Source organism: Topomyia yanbarensis, chromosome 2 (assembly GCF_030247195.1).
Source record: "Topomyia yanbarensis strain Yona2022 chromosome 2, ASM3024719v1, whole genome shotgun sequence".
NCBI lineage: Eukaryota > Metazoa > Arthropoda > Insecta > Diptera > Culicidae > Topomyia > Topomyia yanbarensis.
The window spans coordinates 343606950-343634839 of NC_080671.1; the positions used below are offsets into that span (position 1 = coordinate 343606950).

General features: G+C 40.8%; 1 protein-coding gene across 1 annotated transcript; it reads left to right on the top strand.

The window, feature by feature from the left end:
- Positions 1–306: 306 nt before the first annotated feature.
- LOC131684130 (serine/threonine-protein kinase/endoribonuclease IRE1) lies at positions 307–26466 on the top strand. Its single transcript, XM_058966708.1, has 4 exons — positions 307–731; positions 1062–1617; positions 21826–22048; positions 22119–26466. The coding sequence occupies exons 1-4, from the start codon at positions 588–590 to the stop codon at positions 24433–24435; spliced, it is 3240 nt and encodes a 1079-aa protein (XP_058822691.1). The 5' UTR covers positions 307–587; the 3' UTR covers positions 24436–26466.
- Positions 26467–27890: the final 1424 nt, after the last annotated feature.

A 27890-nucleotide genomic window follows, 5' to 3' on the forward strand; every position in this document is an offset into this window, starting at 1 on the left:
TCCGGAATTTCCATTCAAAATGAATTTTGACAGTTGGCTTTTAGGCCGTAATCATATGTTTGTCGAGATTTCATTTCGCTGATATTTTAAAATGCATCACAAGTGATCTGCCCCTAGATTGTTATTGTACACTCGAAAAACTTAAAAACCACCTAATCAATTTTTATTCTTATACTAGTTTTGAATACTCATATTTTGAATATTTTGCCATCAGCGTGTATTAAAATTCAGCATAAATTGAGCTGTCATTTTTTGACGCATCACTTCACACTTTCCTTCATATAGATTCACATTGTCCAACTCAGTTTGTGCTAGTCAGTCAATCTCGTTGTGTCTGTTTTAAATCATTTTAACTTTGTTTATGAAATCGAGAAAATTTTCATTATTTATCCGGAAAATACATGCATGTTGGTAGTGCTTGCTAAGCGAATACTAAGACCATATTATAGGCTGAAAACAAGTGTAATGATTCGGGCCAAAAATTACACCAGGAGTGAACCACAGGAAGCGTTTTTGACTTGCAATAATCTGCGTCATTTGCGAAACAAGTTGAATACGCAGGGGCAATAAAATTGGATGTGGAGTGAATGTGGGTTGGTGTACTGTGCGAAAACAAGGCAACAGTCATCATGCGGCAAGAATATCTGTGGATGAGGATATCAGGTGTTTTACTGAGCCTGCTGCTCATAACGTCCGCTGGACACAGCGGATTTGCATCTCCTGGAAATGAGGTGAGCACCGGGGGAACAGATAAGCAATGAAAAATATTTTACTGCGTTTTGCAGAGTGGAAAATGAAATTGCTCTGTTGGCACTTGGATTGTAACAGCGTAGATAAGAAGAGTAGCGCTAAGCGGGTGATGAAATAGTCATGAAAAAGCCGAAAAAGAGGCGTTTTTGTTACATACCGACTACTGTTTACTTTCTAAATTTTGAGTTTGGGTTTATGAGAATCAAGTAGGAAAACTATAATAATGATGCGCGTTGAAAATTTAATAATAGTTATTGTTTCTTTAACAGTGCAGAATAATAATTATTGTAAACATTCCTTTTCATTTTCAGGATTGCACAGCTGTTGCAAAAGACGAAGAAACACTTCTGGTGTTCTCAACCCTCGGTGGGGGACTAACGGCAATAGATCCGTTATCCGGCGAAACACGATGGTCAATTTCGGATGAACCGGCGATTCGGGTTCCATCGTTATCCGGAATGAACCCGCATTATCTACCAGATCCGAGGGACGGCAGCCTTTACACCTACCGGAATCCGGAGGGAGGGCTGAAAAAGCTTCCCTACACCATCCCGCAGTTAGTAGCTAGTGCGCCGTGCCGCTCGAGCGATGGCATACTCTACTCGGGAAAGAAGAGTGACGATTGGTTTCTGATCGATCCAAAAACCGGTCGCCGGGAAAAAGTGTTAGGCTTTGGAGCACCACTAGAACGGGATAAAGCTGAATCAATAGGCTGGGCCACCTCCCGAGCGGTGTACCTGGGCCGCACGCAGTACACCGTTATGATGTACGACAGTTTGGCCTCCGGTCGGAATTCGCAACCGTGGAATGTGACGTTTTTCGATTATACATCACATACAATGGCACCGGATCTGACGAAGGAATACGGTAAGTAGTTTATCATGAACGATAATAATGGGGGGTTGGGTACATCAGAATAAGAATCAAGAAATGAAATGGTAGTTGCAGTACGAGAATACAGCGGCCTAAGAATCTTATGTTGTCTCTGCTTTGCCCTTGTCAATGAGACTGTTATGCTTCCATGTGGTGCTTTACCTGAACTGTTATCACGCTTTACACTTCAAACGTTGATTGTTTTCTCACGTTTCTTATTTGGTGTAATCAGTAGACTGGTCCGATGTGGTTGTAAATTATTTATCAGCTTGTCCATTTAGTGTTGCTGGGTTTCCCTATCGGCAGCTGTTCAGTAAATTCTACTCGTATCATGTAATTGCTTTTGCCGGACCGAATGTGTTGCCACATGCGGTCAAATTTGGGTTACTGCAATCAACCAAAGGTTATAATTCTAGCCAACGTGTCCGCATAGTTGGTTCAAAGTTGCAATGCTGCAAGATAGTTACATATTATTTAAAAAAAAATAATTCAGTTTATATTGTAGTTTGAAATATTTGTCTGTACTTATATCACTTTCTCTTTCAATCAATGATTGTGAAATTTTAATGGTGAGAATTGGAACAACTGCTCTGCGCACTTAAAGAAAGAGTTACCTGCCTAATGGCACTTGACCTAAATCGGTTTCTTCGAAAAATGTAAAAATAAAATGTTCTTCCTGTTATGTTTCGTTCGGTATATTTACTCGATAGTTTGAAAATTGTGAGCAAAACCTTTATATTAGATCCCCATAGAGTTATTTCGATCCTAATCTGTTTCCGTATAGATGGGAGCATGACTTGTCAAGCGATAATAAAAACACTCCCTGTCGAAAGGGGGTTGATTCATAACACTTGCACTCATTGCTAAGATAATAAGATCGTCCCTGCGGAACGAAATTGTGGGGTTAACGTTGAATGGAGAGTTGCACGGAAATCGAAAACGGAAGAAACAGTTTTTTCTACATTTGCTAGATATTCTAGATATGCTATATAACAATATACTAAACCAGCTGATTGATTCTCTTGAAGATCTTGCAAACGGTGTGGAAAATTGCTTTTATTGATGTAGTTCCGTCTTCCGTTCTGCTTAAGGTATCACCAACTCTTGCTAGTAAATTCGTCTTCGTTTAAGCTACAATATTTACTATTCAATTGCCCTTTAATTAATTAATGATAAGGAGTATCTTATCTACCCCATTACATCATATAATGAGGTATATTTAATAGTTATAACTATGTAACGCCTTCAGCACAATGCGCGCTATACTCACCTTATAATCCTCTTTTCCTGCGGAGTGTTAACTCTATGTATGGCACTGGCATCAAGCAATAATTTGTACCGAATATCACATAACATCGATGATACGGCGTATAATCGCAAATAAATCCCAAGTAAATAGGGAATCCCATAGATTATTGGACTGACCTGTGATTATGGGCAGAATATGTATAGAGCCAAATTGACCATGAAAGTACTAAACTGATAAGCTACTGTGCAAACTGTATTTTTGCATTGTTTGTTCAGTGTTGATATCACCAGCTAGGGACCGGTTCCTTGTGAGTTCAATTAGAAAGTTTAATACGCAATGGAATACGAATGAATGGAATGTTTTATTTATTTGGGAGGGGCGGGTTGCTTCTCTAATGTTCTGGCCATCACATCATATGATTTGGTATTCTTAGCATGTATAACAAACATAACTATGCGACAAACGCAATAAAACCCTGTCGATCCTATTTTGCATTGGATTGTCTGCTCTAAAGATATCACCAAGGGGTCGTTCATAAACGATGTCGAATATTAACTGTTGGGGTGGATCGTAATGCAACATGAATTAGCGAAATAAAAACTGAAAAGGAATTTGATACGTACTAGTTGAGCGGAAGTAATAAAACTGACAACAAGTTGCAATGTGCTTGATGGGGAAAGTTATTTTAGATTATTTCCTTTTTTTCTGCGAGACATTGTTTATAAATGGCACCCAAACAGACAATACTCCATAACGAATATCACGTAACATCGATGTCAGAGAAGTGGGATCAAGGCCAAGTTCCATCCGGTTCGTGCTAAACTGAGAAGCACCATATATATAGGCACCGAGAACAGACGTCCGTAAACGTAACAGTTGATAAAAAAAATTACCGTGCATCCAAAGAAAATTGTGATGGTTCTACGGTTGTTCCATTTAGTGCGTGAGTTTTACTGAATTGACAGTGGATCATACAATTGATGCCCAAGTGACTTTCACAATTATACTGAATTATGCCAATATGATGACCGTAGTGGTCTAGCGGAGATCAGTTGAAATCAGTCCCGTGCGCAGAAAATTCTCAGGGGGTGGTTGATTTTTAACGTTTATTTTAAAAGAAACGCACAGAAACCCTCAAACTTTGAAGATTTTTTTTTTCAGAGACCTGGACTTAGTCTTTTGTGAACCAAACGACTCAGCTCAACAAATTGGGTCAATGCTTGTTATCGAGAAGGAGTCACCAAAAGATACCGCTAATGGTCGGAAACCCCAAAAACGCGAACTTAATTCACTAGAGGCCAAACCATCGAATATATTCACAGGGTATCTTCGGACGAATCGTTTGTAAGAATATTCCCCACAACCTGATAAAATATTCCCCACAACCTGATTAACTTTTTATGCTGACGAGGTAGAAAGTTGGTGTCTTCGACAAAGCTTTAGAAATGCTCGTAATGAAGAATTTTGTTGAACAACTTGAACCTGTAAGACTTAAAGTTATCGATTCATAAAGCGTTTTTTCCACTGTGACTTTTCATGCAAACCATGTTCCAAATAAATGTGGAGGCATTAAAACCACATAATATTGTCGAAGACTGTAAGTAAAAATACTCATTCGTTTCAAAGTTATTGAAGATTTTAACATTTTTTACCAGCGATTACAAAATTTGACGAAAAAGAACCGAAAAATTTTTTTTCGTTGATTTTTATATGGAAAAAGTAAAAAAACATTACAAAGTGAGCTTACCCTATTCATAGGTTTCTAGAGTGCCACGCATCAACCCTTCTTACCTTTATTATGCGTAGTCTGGACATTGAAAATAGTGCCTGCTAGTCCGCGGTACCAGTTGGGGTACGAGCAACCATAGGAAAGATCGGGTAACCAACCCTGGTGAGACCATGGTCGTATGCTGACAGGGAAGCGGGGGCTCCTCTTTTCGGAGGGTGAGTCCATCCGAGCGTCTGTTCCCCATGTTAGGGCGGCTCAAAACAGCGTCTGTTCTCCATGTTAGGGGCGGCGGATGTATCGTCCACGTGTCAGCGTGGGACTCTAAACAGAGCTGACACGATGGTCCTCCGGCGAGACAGGGGGTTGGGGAAGGCCCAACAAGCCGCCCTGGAAAACTAACCGTTACGAAACAATGCAGAAGAAAATACGAGTCGGAGCAATCGGCAAAGACCTACGAGATGAAATAAGGACTACAATTGGAAACTCGGAACACTGCAGGTCACTCTGCTTTCCAGCATTCGACAGGATAATCTACGACGAACTCCAACCACGCAACTTTGAAGTCGTAGCACTGCAGGAACTTTGCTTGACAGGACAAAAGGTATGGAAAAGCGGGCATCGGGCGACTACTCTCTACCAGAGCTGTGGCACCACCAACGAGCTGGGAACCGGCTTTGTAGTGCTGGGTAGGATGCGTCAACGCGTGATTGGATGGACTCCGATCAACGCAAGGATGTATAAGTTGAGGATCAAAGGCCGTTTCTTCAACTACAGCATCATCAACGTACACTGCCCACACGATGGAAGACCCGACGACGAAAAGGAAGCATTCTACGCGAAGCTGGAGGAGGTGTAGGACGGCTGTTCGCAACGGGACGTGAAAATCGGTGATATGAACGCTCAGGTTGAACGGGAGGTAATGTTTAGACCGGTAATCGGGCCAAACAGCTTGCACACCGTATCGAATGACAACGGCCAACGATGTGTGAACTTCGCAGCCTGGTAGTCCGAAGCACCTTCTTCCCCCGCAAATATATCCACAAAACCACCTGGAGATCACCTGACCAACGCAGCGAAAACCAAAACGATCACGTTCCAATCGACGGGCGATTCTTCGCTGATATCACCAACGTTCGTACCTACTGCAGTGCGAATATAGATTCGGACCATTACCTAGTTGCAGTATGCATGCGCTCAAAACTCTCGACCGTGTATAGCCGTCGTAGTCGGACGCCAAGGCCCAACATCGCGCAACTTAGGGACGCCGGGGTTGCCCAAGACTATGCACAGCGGCTGGAAGCAGCACTACCCACGGAAGAACAGCTGGGCGCAGCTACTCTTGAAGATGGCTGGAAGGAGATCCGTTCCGTCATAGGAAGTACTGCTATAGCGGCACTAGGTACAGCGATTCCAAATCGAGGAAAGGGCTGGTTCGATGACGAATGTAAGCAGTCAATAGAGGAGAAGAATGCTTTACGGGCGAGGATGCTGCAGCACGGAACGAGACAGAATGTGAAGCGATACAAACAAGCACGGAACAGATAAACTTCGGTCCTCCGGAGAAAGAAACGCAAACAGGAGGAACGAGATCGCGAAGCGATGAAATAACTGTACCGCGTAAACGACACACGGAAGTTCTACGAAAAGCTGAACAGTTCGCGCAAAGGCTACGTTTCGCTAGTCGATATGTACAGGGACTTAGACGGCAACCTTCTTAGAAACGAGTGTGAGATGATTGAGAGGCGGAAACAGTACGAGAACATCAATGGTGAAGTGGCAGAGGACGAAGGCGGTATGGCAATGGGTCTTGGAACACGCGCAGAAGACGATAGGCTGCCGATCTCTGATCTCCAAGATGTCAAGGAGGAAATCGGTCGGCTGAAAAACAACAAAGCTGCCGGTGAAGATCAACTGAGTAATCGCTAAAATTTGGGAGGAGGAGATTCTTCCGGAGGAGTGGATGGAGGGTGTCGTTTGCCCATTCTACAAAAGGGTGACAAGTTGGATTTCTGCAACTACCGCGCGATCACACTACTTAGCACCGCCTACAAGGTCCTCTCCCAAATTCTTTGCCGCCGATTATCACCATTTGCAAGGGAGTTCGTGGGGCACTATCAAGCGGGATTCATGGGTTCCCGCGCCACCACGGACCAAATATTTGCGATTCGGCAGGTTCAGCAGAAGTGCCGCGAAAACAACGTGTCCACGCATCATTTGTTCATCGATTTCAAATCGGCGTATGAGACTATCGATCGAGATCATCTATGGCAGATAATGCACGAGTACGGTTTTCCGGATAAGCTAACACGATTAGTCAAAGCGACGATGGATCGGGTGATATGCGTTGTTCGAGTATCAGGGACACTCTCGAGTCCCTTTGAATCTCGAAGAGGGTTACGGCAAGGTGATGGTCTATCATGCCTGCTGTTCAACGTTGCGTTAGAAGGTGTAATAAGGAGAGCGGGGATAGACACGAGTTCACTCACCATTTGTCTGGAACATCATTTGCACGAAAAGTCACAGTGAAAAAAATTATATTGAAAAACCAAATTTAAGGGGGTTGCCTTAGAAAACGCTTTATAAATCGATAACCTTAAGTCCTACAAGTTCAAGTTGTTCAACAAAATTCTTCACTATGAGCATTTCTAGAACTTTGTCGAAGACACCAACTTTCTACCTTGTCAGGATAAAAAGTTAATTTTTCTAGTTCAATCATAGTAAACCATGCCTCAATTTCATTTTTATCAGATTGTGGCGAATATTCATACGAACAATTCCTCCGAAGACACCCTGTGTATATATTCGATGGGCCCATATTATTGGCTCGAATCAAAACTCGTCGAAATGTCAATTGGCGATAGGTTCATCCGGAGTGTTCATTTGTGTTTACATTTTGCTAGCGTTGCCAATTTTGTTTTGTGTCCGCCACCCAATGTGGCTACGCCACATCGCTTTTGCGCGTGCTGTCCGACTTCGCTACCGCTCAGTCGAACTTAAACTAGGGATAGCCCCTATGTTTGAGTAAGCCGGGCAAACGAGTGGATCCCAGGTTCGCTTGCTTCCGACGGCGGGTCAGTGGCCACCTCGCCCGGCTGAGCCTCAGCGGCTTTGCGCCGCTTCGGTTTCTAGGCCTCGGTTATGCGGCTAATCCGCATCGAAATGGTACCCCTTAAACATTCTAACTAGAATCGGTTGTGTCACCGGAGCCGGAATACGACTTAGAACCAGCCAGCATTCCGGCTGAACTTAACTGGGAAGTTTAGTAAAACTTAATCTGGAAAGAAAAATTTTCTGGCAACGCTCCAGCAGCACCCCGTTGAATTCTAACGATTTCACCACCTGGGCGCCAGGTTGACGATGTGAAATAAACTTTGTTTACTTTCGACAAGTTTTGATTCGAGCCAACAATATCGAGCCATATTCGATGGTTTGGCCTCTAGTGAATTAAGTTCACGTTTTTGGCATTTCCGACCACTGTGCTCTGCCTGCCTGCCTCGTGCTGCATGCGGATCGGTTTGTAGTAGTTGTTAAGCCAACCGAGTAATCTAAACCTTTTGTATCTCGCAATCCGCATCCATCCGGGGCAACCGTTAAGTACTGCTTTAGAAGGGATTGTGTTCTTGCTTATTTTGTTTTGTGTTAACTTTCATGTTTTTATCCATAGCTACTTTTCCTTACTTGCTGTCCTACCTTCGCGATATATCTGACCTGCTCATGAGGATTTACATCTCTGTCCAACCACCTTCTCCGGGCTTCTTATTCTTCTTGGCGCTAGTCGTTCCTATTTATCTGCTAGCTGGGGCTGAGAACTTCTCGGCAGCGGTATTTCACTCTATACCGATGCCCATTTTCGCGACCCATTTCGCTGCCACTCCAACGGAATAATCATCGGCGGTAAAATTACTCTAGACAACGATATCCCGATTTTCTCCAATTTCGCGTTTTTCCTTCTTAATTGCCGTTGCTAGCCCGCTGACCGACATTTGCTGTCTACTCACTACTGTTGCTAATGTCGAAGCTTGTCGAAACGTGAACTGCTCCTTCAGAGAGCCGTCCAACTTGACATACATCCCTTTCCAGCCACCCTCGCAAGTTTTGTCCTTGTTTTTTCATTGACTTGTTTCTATAGTGACCAAACTCAAATAACATTTCATGTGTCAAAACGGTTTGCAGTATATTTTTTCCTGAACAGGAAGTTAATAAATTTTTAAAAGTAATTCAAAACCCTCATGGGGGGTTTGAACCCCCAACCGCCTCCTCCCCCCTTGTGCACGGGCCTGGTTTAAATAGCAAAACAAGTATTTTAAACTTGTTTGTTCGACACCTGGGTGTCAACTATATTAAACAAGCATAGTGGTGTTACAACAGAATAATTCAATCTGATGTAACAGTCATTTAAGCAATAATTAATAAACACTAGAGCAGAAAGAATAATTGGTAGAATAGCTGGAGGGAATTTAATATTCGTGGACATTACGGTTGACAGCGCTCAAACATGATAAGCAGTCCTTTCAGGTCGAAGTGGTCTGTTTGAGTCGAAACAGGCGGACAATCGGTTCGGGCAAACTTTTTGAGGAATAATGGATAAATAATTCTTATGTCCTTTATGTGCAGAAACTCTAAAATGCCTTCACTCGTCTAGCTATTCAGGATACTAGTAATAGAAAAAAATGAGGGTTTGCCTAGTCTATAATGTAATGAATACGTATATTGACTAGAACAGGGATAATCGAATTCTGTTATAAGATAGAGATGAAATAGCACAGTTGTAGGATAAAGTATATGGTAGTAAGGACTAATACTGCTGGTAAGTTTACCGTATCAATTAATAGTGGATTGATCCGCTTCCGACCTAGCAGACAAAAAGGAGATTATGAAGAGACAGAAGCGGATTCAATGCTAAATTTGCCAATATGACGTAGATTCCAAGGATGATTTTCCTGGGGTTTACACTGACTAGATTAAATAAACTAGGATTACACAGACTAGTTACACGCTCTAAAGTTGTGCCAAATAGTATGTATGTATGTATGTATGAAAGTAAGCCCGTATGTATGCCTGTATGCATGGATGTGTATAGGAGCAATGTAACCCTGAACAACATGGAAGGACAGCCTCTGAGCCGCCAAATGTGTATAGGAGCACTGCACACTGATAAATAACAATAACAATTTTTGTGCTGGGGTACACATTTTTATTACATAAAGACTTTTACACATAGAATATTTAAAACGATTTGATGGTACATCACACAGCAAAAAAATATGAAAATTAACTTAAGTGTATTTCATGATATCGCAGAAAAACTATTCGTGTAATTATGTTTCACGAATAAATTTACGCTATATATCATGCACATAAAATGACCCCTGAAAATCATGCAAATCCGTATGTTCCTATGGAAATTTACATTATTCTGCTCGAGACCTGCGCGCCATTCATTCAACTTTCAGATAAAATATCTTTTTTTATACGAAACGGTGTTGAGCAGAGAGAAAAACTAATTGCGTCATACACATACATGCACGAGCCGCAACTCAATGCGCTTGGATCGTCCACGCTCATTATTGGTCGCGTTCCTTTTATGTGCAGTGTAGTTAGCATATTTTACACGAATTTTTTTATCTGTTCATGTCAAACTTTACAGTTATAACGGTTTCTACTTGATACATGCATTTTTATATTAAATTAATGTCGGATTCGTCCCAATCTCCGCTCGAAGAATTTTCAGAATGGGGCCGTTCATATACTAGGCATACCCCCTCCATCCCCACCGTGTGCAAGCGTGGACAATTGCTGTCGCCTTACCTCCTTCCCACGATGTTCACGTGGACTTTCCAAAATTTTATTTGGATGGCTTCATAAATAGAAATGGATTTTCGATTCTAGGAGACAATTTTCCAATGTGTTAACTTTAACCACAGAATACCATAGGGGCCGTACACAAATGACGTAGCTTTTTTCTGGCGATTTTCGACCCCTCCCTCCCCCCTCGTAGCATTTGGTCACAAAATTGTAACCTCCCCCTTGTAAATGACGCAGCATATCTCTAAACCCCCCCTCCGCAACGTGACCGGGAGATGAAAAAATTACATATGTTTTTCAATTCTTTTAAATATATGTCCTTACAAAACGTTTGACGACTTTTATCAACATTTTCATTATAACAGCAAATTGCCTACAAAAGAAGCCCATTTCATGACAAATATAGTGTGGATAGTTTTGTTTAGAATTTTACATGTCATAAAGCAGGAAGAAAAGTTCACAAAGCTGCAGCTGCCAACGATTTTAGGAAGCATAAGCTCAACTAAATTACTAAATTTTCTTTGATTGAATCCGAAAGAAAATTTAATTCAGCTACCAAAATAAGTCTACTAGTTAGAAATATTAGCTAACTAATGTGGAAATTTAAATCCGCATGAAAAATCTATCCTTTTCTTTGCTAGCCTGCCATTCCACGAACAGTAAAATTTACAAAATGAAAAACCGCGTGAAAATCAACTTAGGAATGGAGGAACATTAAATTGTTTTCTCTAATTAATGAGTTTTGATGCCCGCCAAAAAAAATAAACTTAATGCTACGTCGCACAACTTCTGACCCTACCCTCCCCCTCGTCACACTTCGTCACAAATTTGGTGTACCCCCCCTACCCCCTAAAATGCTACGTCATTTATGCATGACCCCATTGAATCTCTTTGAGAAATTTCCCTGGAAATGTCTCAATTCTGAACGATATTGTAATCCGCATGTTTTTATGCTTAGGGATTTGTAGTTTGGAGACCTTGGCTTCTGTTGGTCCCTAGAATCTAATAGCAACACGACGCGTGCTTCGGGTGGTGGATAGAAGCGAAGGGATACCCTGACGACTGGCAGATTGAATTATTTTTGCTATCAATTCAACTAGATCCAGACCGATGCAGTATCCTAGGGTTGATGGTTCATTACATATAATCTAAATTAAATATTCAATTCGCACAATGCATTAAAACTTAAGGCAATTAGCCAAAGTACTCGGATCATACCACTTTAAGCCAAAATCTACAGTAAACATCATTCAATTGCATAATGCATTGAATTTAAAATTTAAGTGAACTATCCAAAGTATTGGGACCATATCAAGTCAAATGTTCAAAATGTGCCTCGTAATTTTGAAGAACCATCATCCACGCGAATCAAACCGTCAAATAAAGTGGCTATCGGCCCTATTCTGCGCGGCGTGTGACGTGAAACGAATCATCTCACCTCACTCTACGTGACTTTTCTCACCCAATTCTGAAGAGTCACTTCGGGTGACGTGAGATGCCCATTTAAACGCAATGGGAAATCTCACCTCACCCGAATCGACTCTCAAAATCGGGTGAGAAAAGTCACGTAAAGTGAGGTGAGTTTAGTCGTCTCACGTCACACGCCACGCAGAATAAGGCCGTATGTTCCCAAATATAAGCATAAGGAGGGACGTATTCTACCTCCCGTTCTTTTCTTCTTTTTCATTTGTCTGTTTTTGTTTTACTGCTATTAGTTTGCTTTTCCACTACTCATGTAAACCACAAAATCAGTCAATTTATACGCTTCTACTTAATGTCTTCATTTTTTCTTTTAATTCGGCATGTTCTTTTTTCTTTTATCACTATATCTTAATTTAGATTCATTATAACACTCACTAACACAATCAATTGCATATTCTCTCACATACACTCATAATATCTCATTCAAAACGTACAAACGCCGCTAGCCTTCGCGATAACACAAACCGGGTCACAAACGCGAACATGCAATTGTAATCATCCACACATACTCGCGATCTCGCCAACAATCCACTGCTCGCGCGATCATGAGTCGGTCACGTTAGGATGTCCCTGCCCTCGTTCTTAACACCCTAGATTCATGCCTTCAGTTGGACCAATAAAGAAAATGAGGCTCATATTCATTAGACAACACATTCCATGGAAACGTAACCGAGAACTCTGGTGTTATGGTGGAATTATCTTCTGGTACCTGAACCGTACACTGAAAACTAGGCAGCGAACTCACGGTCCGCGCGATAATTCAAGAACACACGTAAATATGCATATGGCCACACAGTTACAAAATCGAATTTATACACGCGAAGTCACATACGTTCTGGGGCATACGCGACAAACACGTGAACATACAAGCGCTTGAGCTTTTCGCGATCTTCCACGCACATTTACGGTTGCGGTCTCACAAACTTGATAAAACCACGGGATAAAATGAACTTTTTAACACTTATAAATTGGCATCACGTAATCACAAAATACATCATTAGCTATCAAACCTTATGGAGAAACATATTGTATTTATTACTGAACAGCCAACAGTAGTACTGTTCAATGCACCTTTTCATCACATTCTGCAGCGCAATTATTCGTCAAGTATACATTAATCCATTAACGCTACCCCAACTCACACCATGTTCCTCTCCCATGGCGTTTTGGTGGTCCGCATAGACTATTCTGCCATTACCCCTCCTATCATCGGCCTTGGACTGACTTACGCTCTCATTGCCCCACTAAACGCTGCAAAATGAAAATGAATTTCTGAACGACATTGTAATCTATTGGATTTGCCTTTTTTTTGCTTTTGTGAAAGTGAATATGGTAACTTGTGTGTACATAGTGCAGGAAGCAATCGCTTAAATTTGTGAGAAATACTTTGCTTTTCGCTGAAAACTTTGTGGGCGCTAATCGCTAATCGGAATATCATTCAGATAAGTATAGTGTGTAGTCATACAGACTATTATTGTTCTGTGATTTTCGGATTTCATTTCGCTGCGTCGGCTGGCTTTGTAAGTTTCCCAGCAGCGAGGTGACGCAGTGTTATATTTTTTTTTGTTTTTGTCCCGCTTCTCCAGCTGTTGTTTAATTTGCCTATAATGAGTGGCCTGTGTGCAAAGTGTACGGGCACGGTGAGTCTCGCCGAAGGTCTTGTACTATGCCTTTTTTGCGGCGATAAATACCATCAAAAATGTTCCGGGTTAACAAAGGTTATGGTAAATTGGGTGGCTGATAATGCAAGTCTTTGCTACAAATGTGCAAAATGTTTATCAACCCAGTCTTCTGGTGTGCAGGATGTCAGTTCGATAATCATTGAGTTGGATAAGAAAATGGAACAATTCGCTTCCATTTCTGAATCTCTCACTGATGCCCGAAAAAACATCGATGCACAGATAAACATCGCAGTAGAAAACGGAATAGAAAAACTGATCAGGTCTTTCAACAACTCTCTCGAGAGTAAATTGGCTGGCTTGGAAAACAGTGTTGCCAAAAAGTTGGAAGATTTTAAAAGTTGTTTTAATGAAAATGTTAAGCGTGAAATTGAATTAGTTGGAATGAACAGAAAGAGGAATTTTAGTAATACGAAGGTTCATTCTGAATCTGACGGGAATCCCAGTAGAAAAGGAAAAATTTTGACGAATAAAGAAGATGAACCGATGTTAATTGAAATAGACGATGATGGAAATAATGACGAGGTTTTTGATAAAAATAGTAGAATTACTTACGCGAATGTTTTGTCGGGAGCTACAGGGACGAATAAAATTAGAACTAGAAGTCAAACGAAACGTAAGGCTCGCCCGGTTAAACCAGTCGAGCCGTTGCAATCGTGTGACGACACGAGGAATGAATTACAAAATAAATTAGATCCAAAGGTGCACAAAATTAGCAACTTTAAAAACGGTAAAGATGGCTCGATTATTGTGGAGTGTGCAACTCGGGATAATATTGAATCGGTGAAAGAAAACATTGTAAGCAATCTGGGTGAAAAGTATAATGCTGTTATACCGATACCCGGTAAACCGAAGATAAAAATAATGGGGATGAGTGATCGATACTCTGAAGAAGTCTTCATTGACTTATTGAAGAGTCAGAATGAGGGTATTCCGTTCGAATATGTTAAAGTTGTTGCCAATTTCCAAAATCCACGCTTCAAATATAACAAATACAATGTTATAATTGAAGTTGATAAGGGCACTTATAGCAGCCTGATGTCAGCCCGTGCGGTAAACATTGGTTGGGATAGGTGTTCTGTTTTTGAGGCCTTTAACGTGTTGCGCTGCTTCAACTGCGGAGAATATGGTCATAAAAGCACGGGATGCGTGAATAAAGAAACATGCTCCAGATGTAATGGAGCACATAGAACATCTGAATGCTCGTCAACGGATTTTAAATGCGTTAATTGTATTAAAAAGAATAATGAACGTAAAATGAATTTGGACGTAAATCATGCGGCATTTAGTAAGCAGTGTTCAGTATTTCGGAGACTGCTAGAATTGAAAAAAAGCAACGTTTTGTCAAGTGAATAGCAACTAACAAACGAGAGGTTGTCTGAAACATTGTATTTAAATATAGCTGGGTTATCTACAAACTTTGTCGCAATGCGACATCTTGTAGAAAACAAACGTCCATTGTTGGTTTTAATATCAGAAACACATATTGTTGATGCTGATGCATTTGATCAGTATAGGATTCCGGGTTATAAAGTTGCTTTTTGCCTATCTCATTCCAGACATACCGGTGGAGTTGCTATTTACGCCAAAGAATCGATTAAATTCAACGTTCGGTTAAACCACAGATAACAGACGTTTAGGCTAGAACAAAATTTCTTCAAAAACCTGTGTAAACTTTCAAATTGATAAACGTTGGAAATCCGTATTTCACTATTGCCATCTGCGCAACTGTTTGCTACACGTGTTTGACAGCTGCACTCTAACTGCATTGTATCGACTACTGCGCCATCTGAAAACGTTTGCCAAACGTGTTTCATATGTAGGATTTATGCGGAATTTCAGTAGCGGGTATTTACACACGATTCAAATCGAGCCTAAACGTCTGTTATCTGTGGTTAAACGAAGCAGTTGATAATAATTGGTTCTTGGGTATATCAGTTGAAAGAGGCATGCAGATGGGAAATTTTGCAGTAGTATACCATTCTCCTAGTTCAAGCGATCGACGGTTTTTAGAAATTTTAGAAAACTGGTGGGAGAATTTCGTTGACTTAAGTAAACTTAATGTAATTTCGGGCGATTTCAATATTGATTGTCTCAATGATCAAAATTCGAATCAGTTGAAGCAGTTGGCAGAGTTTTTCAAGCAAACGGTTAGTGAGTTTACAAGAATTTCCAGACACAATAAAACATTGATAGATCACGTGTATTCCAATTTTGATGGGGTTCATTCGTATGTAGAGGCCGATTGTAAAATTTCAGACCATGAGACAATTTCAATTTTACTGGAGAATGAACCTAACCGTGAAGAGGATAAAGTTAAAATCAAGTGCTGGAAAAGATATTCGAAACAAGCTATGTCTCAACTGGTTTCGAGAAGCATGGATTTTACGGAATTGAATGGAAATTTGGATAACAAGGCAGCTGTTCTAACTAACGTGTTAAAAGAGTGTACAAATAGTTTAGTTTCTCAAAAGTTTGTTAATTCAAATAACTCGAACAGCTGGTACTCTTTAGATCTTTTGCGCCTTAAACGTAAAAGGGATAAAAAGTACAAGAAATTTTGCAGAACTAATAGTGAACGTCTTTGGAATGGGTACACACACGCGCGAAATATTTATTCACGGGCCTTGAAGAAGACCAAATGTGAATATATTCAAAGGAAGATCGATCAACATCAAAACAACAGCAAAGAGTTATGGAAAATCCTAAAGAATTTAATTAAACCTAAACGTAGTTCCTCGCAGTCCATAACTTTTAACGGAATAGAAGAACAATCTGAACAAATAATAACTGAAAAATAGAACAGTTATTTCGTTAACAGTGTCCAACTGATCAATCAAAGTATTGAGCTGGTCAGTGAACCTGTGGAAATAACACAGCCGATTAATACTAACTGTAGATTTGATGGATTTCACCCAATCACTTTTGAACAATTGAAAGATATTTGTTTTTCTTTGGGAAAATCGGCTGGTATCGATAATGTCAATGCAAAAGTGATACAGGATTGCTTTCATGTCATCGGACACGAGCTGCTGGACCTTGTAAATGAATCGCTACAAACTGGGCACGTGCCGACAGTTTGGAAGGAGTCACTTGTGATTCCTATTCCCAAAGTTACTGGGACGGATAAAACCGAAGAGTACCGCCCCATTAACATGTTGCACACATTATAGAAAATTTTAGAACTTGTTGTTAAGGGCCAGCTGATGAGTTATTTGAATAATAATAATTTGCTAATTCCGGAGCAATCGGGATACCGAGAGGGACACTCTTGCGAAACCGCTTTGAATCTAGTGTTAGCAAAATGGAAAGAGAAAATCGAGGTTAAAGAGACTATTTTTGCTGTATTTTTGGATCTGAAACGCGCTTTTGAGACAATTTCGAGACCTTTACTTTTGAAAACTTTAGAGCGATTTGGTATCGGAGGGATAGCACATAAGTGGTTTGAAAACTATCTATGTGATAGAACTCAGAAAACTAGTTTTAACGATTTTGTATCTAGTCCTCTCGACAATCCTCTTGGAGTGCCGCAAGGTAGTGCCTTGGGTCCTATTTTATTTATTATGTATATAAATGACATTAGGCGAGTTTTACGATTTTGTGACTTAAATTTGTTTGCTGACGACACTGTTCTGTTCATTGCAGCTAAGGATATAGATGAAGCCGTGGCGCATTTGAACGAAGATTTGCATTCCCTTGCTCGTTGGTTAAAATTTAAACAATTAAAGTTAAATGTTGCTAAAACTAAATATATGATTATCTCTTCGGCTAATACTAGGCCTGACGTTAACGTTGAAATAAATGGTGAGACTATTGATCGCGTTAGTGAATTAAAATATCTTGGAATAATCATTGATGATAAGTTAACCTTTAAGTCTCACATCGACAATGTCATCAAAAAGATTGCTAAAAAGTATGGTATATTGTGTCGTCTGAAAAATGATTTAACAATTAGTAGTAAAATTTTATTATATAAATCTATTGTTTCACCACATATTGACTTCTGCCCGTCCATTTTGTTTCTTGCCAATCAAACACAAATATTGAGGTTACAGCGATTGCAAAATAGAATCATGCGATTAATTTTAAAATGTAACAGATACACTTCCTCTAGTTTCATGCTAAGCGCATTACAATGGCTCTCTGTGAAGCAAAGAATTTATTACTTAACAATGGTGTTCATTTTTAAAATTATTAATGGAATGCTGCCTCGATATTTGTGTGATCGAATTGAAAGAGGAAGTGATGTGCATAGGTTCAACACTAGAAACGCGTCTGATGCAAGAACACCTAACTTTTTATTTAGTAGATCACAGAACTCCTTGTTGTACAAAGGAATAAGTTTTTTCAATTCGATGCCTAGGCATATTAAACGTGCAGCAACATTAGCGGAGTTCAAAACACTATGTATTTCACACGTAAAATCTGCTTTGTAGACAGATTTTTTGAATTTTTATATTTTGGAGTTATTTGAATAACTATGTAATACCACGAAGATTGTTTTTTTTCTCTTCTATTATTTGCATTTAGTCACACTAAGTTATTATATTCGCTATGATGATGATGGATTTTTGTTAATTGTTTATTATAGTTTTTAAAAATAATGAGATGTCTACAGAAGTCTGAGCCACGCGCGCGATAAGCAGATAGAGACTAACTTGAAATCGAACATGGTGACCAGTACTAAGAGCTCATCGGGTTGAATTGAAGCTTTTAGACTTTTGTTGTGATCAGGGTCTGATTTGATGATGGAGTTGCTTTGCTGGCTTTGCTCGACAATAGAGTTAATCTCGGTTATTGCTGCCATAGCGGCAATAACGGAGTTGGTTCGTTGAGTGGGGGGCTTGGTGACTTCTTCTGATAAAACAAGATATCGGGTTCAATTCCTGATCAATCCAGGGTATTCCCGGAAAGGAATATCCCTGGATTGCCTTGGGTTACGCAACTTTCAATAAAGGGGCCTGATGTGCATGATATAACTCGGTTAGACTCTGTACTGCCACTAGGCTCGTCACTTCTCACCTTAGCAGGTGGTAGTACCGATGTCTTGGTCAGGCGGGAGGAGTCTTACAGAGAATTATCAGAAATGGAAGCTATTGGGTTCAATTCCCGATTCTATCAAGTATCTTCCCGGAATGGAAATTTTCTTGATGGACCCTGGTTGTTGATGGAATATTCGAAATATATCTGGTTACGTTCTTTTGAAGGAAAGGCTATGTCTGTAAATTGAACCAGTCCGTTTTTTTTTGTTAACTGGTCTTGTCATGATTTAAAATATTAATTATCTTCTAGATAACTCGTTCAGCTCACACCTTTGTGGGGGTATGAGGTGGGACCATCATCATTAAAAAAAAAAAAAAAAAACTATAAAGACATAATAACACAGACTAACAGACACTATGAGGGAATACCATAAAAAAATATCGATCCGACAATTTTCCCAGAACACTTCCTCCACCTTTTATTCATGGTCCCAAACACACATTTACTAGTGGGTTACCCCTCAGGGTTGGGAGCAATTTTTCACTAGTGGTCTATCCCCCGTATGCTTGTTGATATGTCAGTGGCGCCATAATTTCAAATGTAGTCGCAGTCCCAACTACAAATATATTTAAAATGACCGTTAAAAAGCGAGCGAAGCTTTGTTTTTAAGTGTTATGTCTGTTAGTCTGTGATAATAACACAAAGTTGATATAAATAGATTGACAGATTATTGAGTTGCCTCGTAATTTTAACAAGCTTTCGAATCTCAAAATATTTAAAAGTTCAAATATTTTCAATTTAAATAAATACCTGGACATTCACACACTATGCTATTACAAGCGCTTTGGCTATTTCAAAATTTTGAAAAATGCAAGTGCAAATTTGTTTCAAAATGCAAATGCAAATGTCCCCGTAAAAATTTCATATCCCCTTTCCCCCGTCTCCGTGGATATGGGGTATCAGATTCACGTGCTAAGTAACTATGCCAAGCGAAGGTAAACCAAGATACAAAGGCAAATGCAGAGTGTCCACAACGTCGCAGAAAGAGCAGCTCTAAGACAGCGTATGAGGCGTAATTGAAATCTGGGGGCGACGCCTATAGAGTTGCCATGGCGAAGATAAGATGATCAGCAGTACCACCGAATAGGTGTCTGGAGAGGATGAAAGTCATCGTAGAAGCGCATATCCGACGGTCAGGTCATTCATGCCGTACGGGACTCAATATGACTACGAAGAAGAAGCTCAGGTAACCAACAATAGTGGAGCGTGGTGCTGATAGTGGTGGCATAAGACTTGTGAACCAAGAAAGCCCCGGACCACACGGTATCCCAACAGAGGCTCTGAAAACAGTAATCCTAGCGAACCCGGATATGTTTAGAACTGCGTTGCAAAGTGGTAATTTTTCCAACATCTGGAAGCGACAAAAGCTGCTGTTGCCAAAGCCAGGCAAACTTGAAGGAGCAACCCTGAACAGGCTTACAACATACCCGGGGGGAGGGGGAGGAAATTCCCTATCCAAAAAACGCCTTCAACAGCGCTAGTTGGGCTGCAATTGTTGATTCGCTGAACAGACTGAGATTTCACGCCCTGGTAACAATTGTGGTTTTATAATAGTTTTACAGCCACTCATAAAACTTAGATGTCACTTGTAGCGTGCTATAAAACTTCAATTGTTATTTGGGCCAGTATCTCTGTAGGACTCCGAGGAGCTACTTTCAGGATCGGCAACTGATCTATGAAACTGAAGCTGGAAAAAAGAAGTATAACCGTATCAGCGGGTGTTCCACAGGGTTCCCTATTCGGCTCAGTTCCTAGTGATCGGCGAATCACTAGAGGAAGTACAAGTACACTCTACGAAGACGATAGATGCTGTGGAAGACTGGATGCGTGAAGCTGGCGTTAACTCACCACAAAATCGAGATGGTTTTGATAAGCAAGAGTGCATCATCGACTCAAAGCGGGAAGCTAGACAACTGTGATGTTGGACGATCGGCTCAGTTTTAATAGCCACATCGATCACACATGCGGGAGGGCCGTAAAACTGATCTCGGCACTATGTCGGATCATGCCCAATAATTCGGCGATCAGCAGCCGTAAAAAGCGACTAATGGCGAGCGTTTCCACATCCATTCTCAGATACGCAGAACCTGCGTATGTGATGGCACTGCAAACTATAAGGAACAGATCTCAGCTAAACAGCACGTTCAGACTGATGGCCATGCGGATGTCTAGCGCGTATCAAACTATCTCGTCTACGTGATAGCTGGAACTATTCCCACAAACCTTCTACTTAAAGAAGATAGCGAATGTTATGGAGATCGAGTAACGACAGGGGTCCTTAAACGAGCCCGAGTTGATACCTTAAGCAAGCGGCAACATCAGTGGGATAACGCTGTAAACGGTGGATGGACTCATCGACTAATTCCATGCTTGTCGGTGTTGGTGAACCTATGTAAAGTGAATATCAACATGACGAAGAATCTGCACAGGTTCGGCCACGCGAGATCACTGTGCTGCATCTCGTTCGGTGATACAGAGGAAACGCCTGAACACGGGGTCTTCGGCCGCCCGCAATTCAAGCACGAGAAAAACGAACCATTGTCGGTGAGGACGCCAACATGACCAATATTGTCATGGACTACGCCGAGTAGCACCGAACGCGACAAACCACCAGTATAGGGTCATCGGGGCACCAGTGAAGCGGAAGCCACCCTCCAACCGGAATCGCGGAACCGACCACGGCATCCAATTGGTCAACGTAGAGAGGAACACATGTACAATATCATGTCGTGCAGAACTGATATGGCGGGTGATGAGACTTGATGATTCAGACATCGTCTACTGTTAGAGTGTAATGCAAATATAAGCATGCAAATATGATCATTAAAACTATTTTCGAGTTACCTAATGAAGTAGTTTCGCACTTGTGGATCCTCTATAAAATGTAAATTCACCAATTCTCGTATCTATGCCTAACTTGAAAAAAAATAAAAGATAATAATTTCTAAAAATTTAGTGTAACAGCAACGCAACTACACTTTGATGCATCTAGAATACAAATTCGTTTCGTTTCGAGTTGGTCATTTCGTTTCGTACCGTCTTGTTGTTTCACTCCCGTCTACGAGAATGTAAAGGTTCAAAAAGAAATAGCTAGAGAGGGTAAGGCTGTTGATTTGGAAGACATGCTTATTCGTATGCTAGCCTCCGACCGTTCAAGATTCGTTTCCGAATTTTGATGCACATTAATCTATTCTTTTCCTCTCTCTTTTTTGCAGAGTTTCTTCACTTGACCAGCAGTTCCTCCGGGCTAACGGCAACTTTCGAGCAGAAAAAAGGCACCCCACTATGGCAGAAGGACCTATCGTCACCGGTGATAGCAGTATTCTTGCTCGGGTCGGAGGGCTTGTTGAGTGTTCCTTTTCAAACCGTATCGGACGAGGTGTTGCAGGAAGTCAACGAACGCGCCAGGGATGGGAGTTTCGACAATTTGAAACTATTGTAAGCTATTAATCGTCACAACTTGAAGCATTTGGGAAGTAACCGAAGCATTTTTCTGTTTTATTTGCAGCCCAACGGTGTACGTGGGAGAAGTGTCGAATAACATTTACGCTATCCCTTCGCTGGTAGATAAAAACACGGCCACACTACCGTCGGAACCGACGGTGCACCTACTGGGTGGCCCACGAAGGGAAACGTTCGACAGGTCTGTGCCGGGAAAGGAGCTAGTTGCGACTGAAACGGCTCGTATTCAGAATGATAACATTATCATTTTGGGACACTATCAACCGCCGAAAACGGACGAGAATCTCAAACTGGATATATCGCCTGGAGCACCGGGACGCTTATATAAGGACGGTCAATTGTCCACTGTTCTGCTGGAGTTTAATAACGTACCGAAAGCGCAAAAGGAGAACACTAAAACTATTGGAATTCAAACGGACAACAACGAAAGCCATTTCAATGGGACGGCCGTGCAAACTGATACTAGTTTGAAGGCATTGATCGGAAGATTGTACAAAGATGTCAAATTGTGGTTGGACTCTCAACCAAACAAGCTACCGACGATTATGTTTGTAGCTTTGTTTGGTACAGTGGTGTTTGGATTTTGGTATTTCCATATGCAGATGAAAGCACTACAGGAGCAAAGCCAGAATGGTTCGCAGACGAATTCGAATCGTAGTGATGGCAGTAATTACGCAGAACCGGTTGACTTTGGTGACGGGGAGATTCGGGTTGGGAAGATTAACTTTAACACACAGGATATTCTCGGGAAAGGCTGCGAAGGTACGTTCGTGTTTAGAGGGACTTTCGAGAAGCGAGAGGTTGCTGTGAAGCGGATATTACCGGGCTGCTTTACCCTTGCGGATAGGGAAGTTGCTCTACTTAGGGAAAGTGATGCACATGAAAATGTTGTTAGATATTTTTGCACTGAACAAGACCGACAGTTTCGTTACATTGCAGTCGAACTGTGTGCTGCAACATTGCAAGATTATGTGGATAAAAAATCTGTAGAAACACTACAGCAGCAGATTTTGGAGTTGGAAATTTTGTACCAAGCGACAAGTGGTCTGATGCATTTACACTCTTTGAACATTGTACATCGTGACATCAAACCGCAGAACATTTTGCTCTCATTACCAGATAACAGAAAACGAGTAAGAGCAATGATCTCAGATTTTGGCTTGTGTAAGAAACTGAATTACGGAAAAGCCAGTTTCTCGCGGCGTTCTGGTGTTACGGGCACCGACGGTTGGATTGCACCGGAAATGCAACGTGGCCATCGAACCACAACATCAGTCGATATCTTCTCTCTGGGATGTGTGTTTCATTACGTATTATCCAGAGGAAGTCATCCGTATGGGGATAATCTCAAGCGTCAGGCGAATATTCTTTCTCACGAGTACAATTTGATTGCTATCCATCGAGATGGCAAACCAAGTAACACTTCAGTGCTAGCTGAACAACTAATCACTGATATGATCGCGGCTGATCAATCGAAGCGGCCACCGGCGTCAGCCGTTCGAAATCATCCGTTGTTCTGGGGCAACGAACGAATCCTTTCCTTTTTGCAGGATGTTAGCGATCGCGTTGAAAAATCCGACATTCTAGCTGAACCATTGCGGTCGTTAGAGCGCAATGCTCGATTCGTTGTGCGGGACGATTGGAGCTTACACCTAGATCAGGAAATCACAAGTGACCTTCGAAAATACAGAGGCTACCAGGGCTTCAGCGTCAGAGATTTGCTCAGAGCACTGCGTAACAAAAAACATCACTACCACGAGCTTACACACGACGTACAGCAGGCTCTCGGAACCATCCCACATGATTTTACCAACTATTGGATCGGTCGGTTCCCCCATTTGCTAGCGCACGCGTATCACGTGTTGGTAGACCACTCGCTTGAACCAATTTTCCGTTCGTACTATAACGAAGACGTCGGTTACCGGTTCACAAAACCTGCCTACTTCGAGGAGATAGGCAACGAAAATTATGATCTGATTCGGTATTATGAGACGGCGCAAAGATTGAAGGCTACCCAAAGTCCCAAGCGTAAGGCTGCTTCGCAGGAACCGGATACGGTGCTCTTCAAATTGCAAAATTCTCGCCGGGGAACGTACAATTTCAACAACCATTCGCCAGCGAACACAAGTTTCATCACGCGAGAACAGATGGTTGGAGGCACTGGAGCGACCGCTGCAGCGAAAACCACCGTCGAAGGTGTTAGTTATGCGAATGTTGCTGCGGAAAAAACTGATAGCGACGATTTCGTGACGGTTGTTAATAATAACAACCGCAGGAAGGCTAATAATAACAATAACAACAACAACGTTCGTCGAAGGGAAAATGCGAAGATCACGTGGAATCTGCATCCGCAGGCAGATTGAGCCGTACGATAGTCACTAGCGAGGTAATAGATTGTAGCTTACATGCCTACTTATATTTTTTAAAAATTTGGTGTCGCTATTTTCATTCTGACCTCTTCTTATGGGTGGTTGTTCTAAAAACCAGCATTCCGCAATATTTCCGCCAGTTCATTCAGGATAATTTGCAAATCATTTATGAGCAAAATTATTTAGAAACACGGCATCTAAAACTATTTGAATGGGTGTACCCACATATATATTTTGACGCTAAGTTTTGTTAAACCCACTTATTGCTATAAACCAGATCTTTCTGTTGGATAAGTTGTCAACTATAGCCCCCGATTGTTGTTTTCTAGTATCAACAATTAGCTTTGATAATTCGTAGTATTGTTATAAGCGTATGACCTTTTTATCAGTTATTTATCTATAGATAATGCTTGTTTTATTCATGTGACGCATAGTTTTCTCATCAAATCAATCTGGAGATGAATACATCATCGATTACGATTTTCAGAGGATCGACACTCTGACTTGGACTCAATTACTATGACTAATTCTTATATAAAATCAATTCTAGCGTCGCTAGTTCGATTTCCGTAAAACTTTCCTTTTGGTGAAAAATTAAATTGTATGTCAATTTAACCCTCCGGAAATCACGCTAAAGGCGGCTCCTCAAATGAGCAGCCGCTAATGCCTATCGATGATGATATTGCTTGATTTTTTGAAAGCCATGAATCCCAATAGGTTATGAGCACTACACAGACAATGTGGTATATTTGGTATGAAGTTATGGAAGTTGAGTTACGCCGGATACCAATACGGCAATATTGAAGCAAATGGTATAGCTTCAGATGAAGGAATGAGTGATGGAAAGTAAAATCTTCTATTTCGACAGACTCTTAGTGCACATGAATTTACAGGGTTAGTGTTAAAATTTCTATTACTTTTTGGTAGCTCCCTCAATCATTCATTATTGCTAACGGTGTTGGAGAACTTGAATGGGCTAAATCTGATCCCATTTTATTAGTTTGACTATTAGGATCCAGATACCTTTTTTATTTTGAAAACCAGAACTCAACACGAAAACGCGATGAAACCGGAGATCGTCGGGTTCGGGTTTCGGTATAAAAACTCAGTCTTTAATGAATACCTGGCAGTTTTCTAAAACATGTTCTATTCTGTTCGTTCCATTCCATAGTACAACAATTTGCTGTCAAACGACTGCAATTTCTAAAAATTTTAATTGAATTTTTCAGTACTATATTCTCTCCCCAAGCTGTTCTTCAACTGCTAAACAGATGCACGCTTAATCATACCGTCCCTGATTTGAGTTGTACTGTATTGATTAAACAGCACTTCCACGTACATCGGTTTCATTAACTTCTCGCATCCAATCAATGAATCGAACAAAAAATATAGTATAACAGTTGAAGCACATGATTAAACCTTAAACCTGTTGAACCTGGTTTAAAAGATAAGCGTGACTGAAGAATTCGGCCCACGGACAGTAAAAAATAACACGGATGTTACGTTATTAGACTAAAAAACAGAAAAGATCTTGTGTTAAATATTTACAATTGCCCTTCACTACCTAAAGTAGTAATTATTTAGAATTGAAAAGAAAAAGTTGAATGCGTGTGGAAAGAGATCTCATTGCTAGCATCTTTTTTTGTCATTTTGCTATTGTACTAATATTCAACTAATTTACTGATTTGTTGAACCGATAAGGCAGTAGGAGGATATGTTTTAAATACATTGAGAAGGTACACACGCGTTTGAGACTGTCTGTGATACTTTAGATAAACTAATGTTAAAAGTAAGAATGTAAGTTTTTAGTTTGGGGTGAAACATTCACAATTTTATAATCAGATTTACAGATCCTTTCTCGATATTCATGAGCTCGTTATCCTAATGAGAAAACTACTTTTAACTGAGAGTTATGGAATATCAATGTCAAGGTCGATTAGAGCAGGTTAGCTGTATTGTATCTTATAACAAGCGATCTAAACAAAGTGTATATTGTAGAGCATATAATTTTACCGTGATGATTCATTGTACTTCTAATGTTATTTCCATGGTCGGTTGATGACATTCCTCTTAATTTGTAGGTAGGAATAAATAACGAACTTAATGAAATGGTTGATATTTTTTCAATTCACTCGTTCTACTTCGTACTACGTGTTTCTCTTCGCTGTGTACTTCTCTGTTTATCAGTGATTCTAATGTTTACTCCATACTCCAATCTACTGTACAACACTCTAGCTAAACTTTAACTTTGCAGTCTCCACGTTTCGTGCTACGAGAAGTCCACCAATCAAATCCGCTTTTCATACATAGAGAACTGTGAAGCGGGATTAAACTTCATTGACCTAATCCATTATTGCAGCTAAAAGCGGGAACGATGATAAGTCATAGGCAACAATACTTATTCATTCTACGAGTATTGTTCGCTGCCACCAGTAAACCCCAATAGAAGGTATCTTTTGCTGCAAATGGCTTGTTTGTTCTAAACTGTCGTAAAGTTCAGTAAGTCATGGGTTTCGATTTCCTCTCCTATGTTTCTGGCGCCGACTTGGCACCAAATAGACGCTAAATCAAAAATTGTAACCTATCTTGTGTTCGGTTCTATCACATTCGCCCGAAAACCATTTACCAGAATGGACCATTTACCCGAATGTCATTAACCCGAATGGACCATTTACCCGTATGCCATCAACCCGAATGGACCACTCGCCCGAATGTCATTAACCCGAATACCACATTCACTCAAGCATAATATAAAATCGGTAATTGTCTAGTTTAGTGACTTTAGTGGTAGGAGTCCGACTTTAATGCGGTTTTTTTTGCCAAAAGGATGTATTTTAACTTAAATAAACCAAATCCGAGCGGGAAATGTGAAATCTTTAACTAAAGTTTGATAAACTGAACAATAACAAGTGAGTTTATACAGCGGAGCTAGTGTGATGCGGCTTGGCCGCATATCCGAGGCCAAGGATTCGAAGCGACGCAAAGCCGCTGAGGTTCCGTTGGACGAGGTGTTGATCCACCCGTCGCCGGAGTTATAAGCAAACCTGTGATCCTCTTGTTTGCTCGGTTTACTTAAATATAGGGGCTATAGCTAGTTTAAAGCCGACTGAGCGGCAGCGAAGTCGGACAGTGCACGAGAAAGCGATGTGGCGTAGCCACATTAGTCAACCGTACACTGACCAATGTGGCTATGCGACATCGCTTTTAGGTGTACTATCCGACGTCACTGAGGTTCTGTTGCCAACGCCACAAATGCTTTTCAGGTGCAAACTGATGCATATATGACGCAGTTGTCAACTCGAGCGGTGAAATCTTGTGATAAACCGGACAAAATAATAAGAAATCTTTCGGAAACACCATCGATCGAGGTAAATATATACTCAGATGTTCCGTTAACGAATTGAATCAATTAAATTAGTAATTATATCTTGCATGGTGGAAGTCCATTT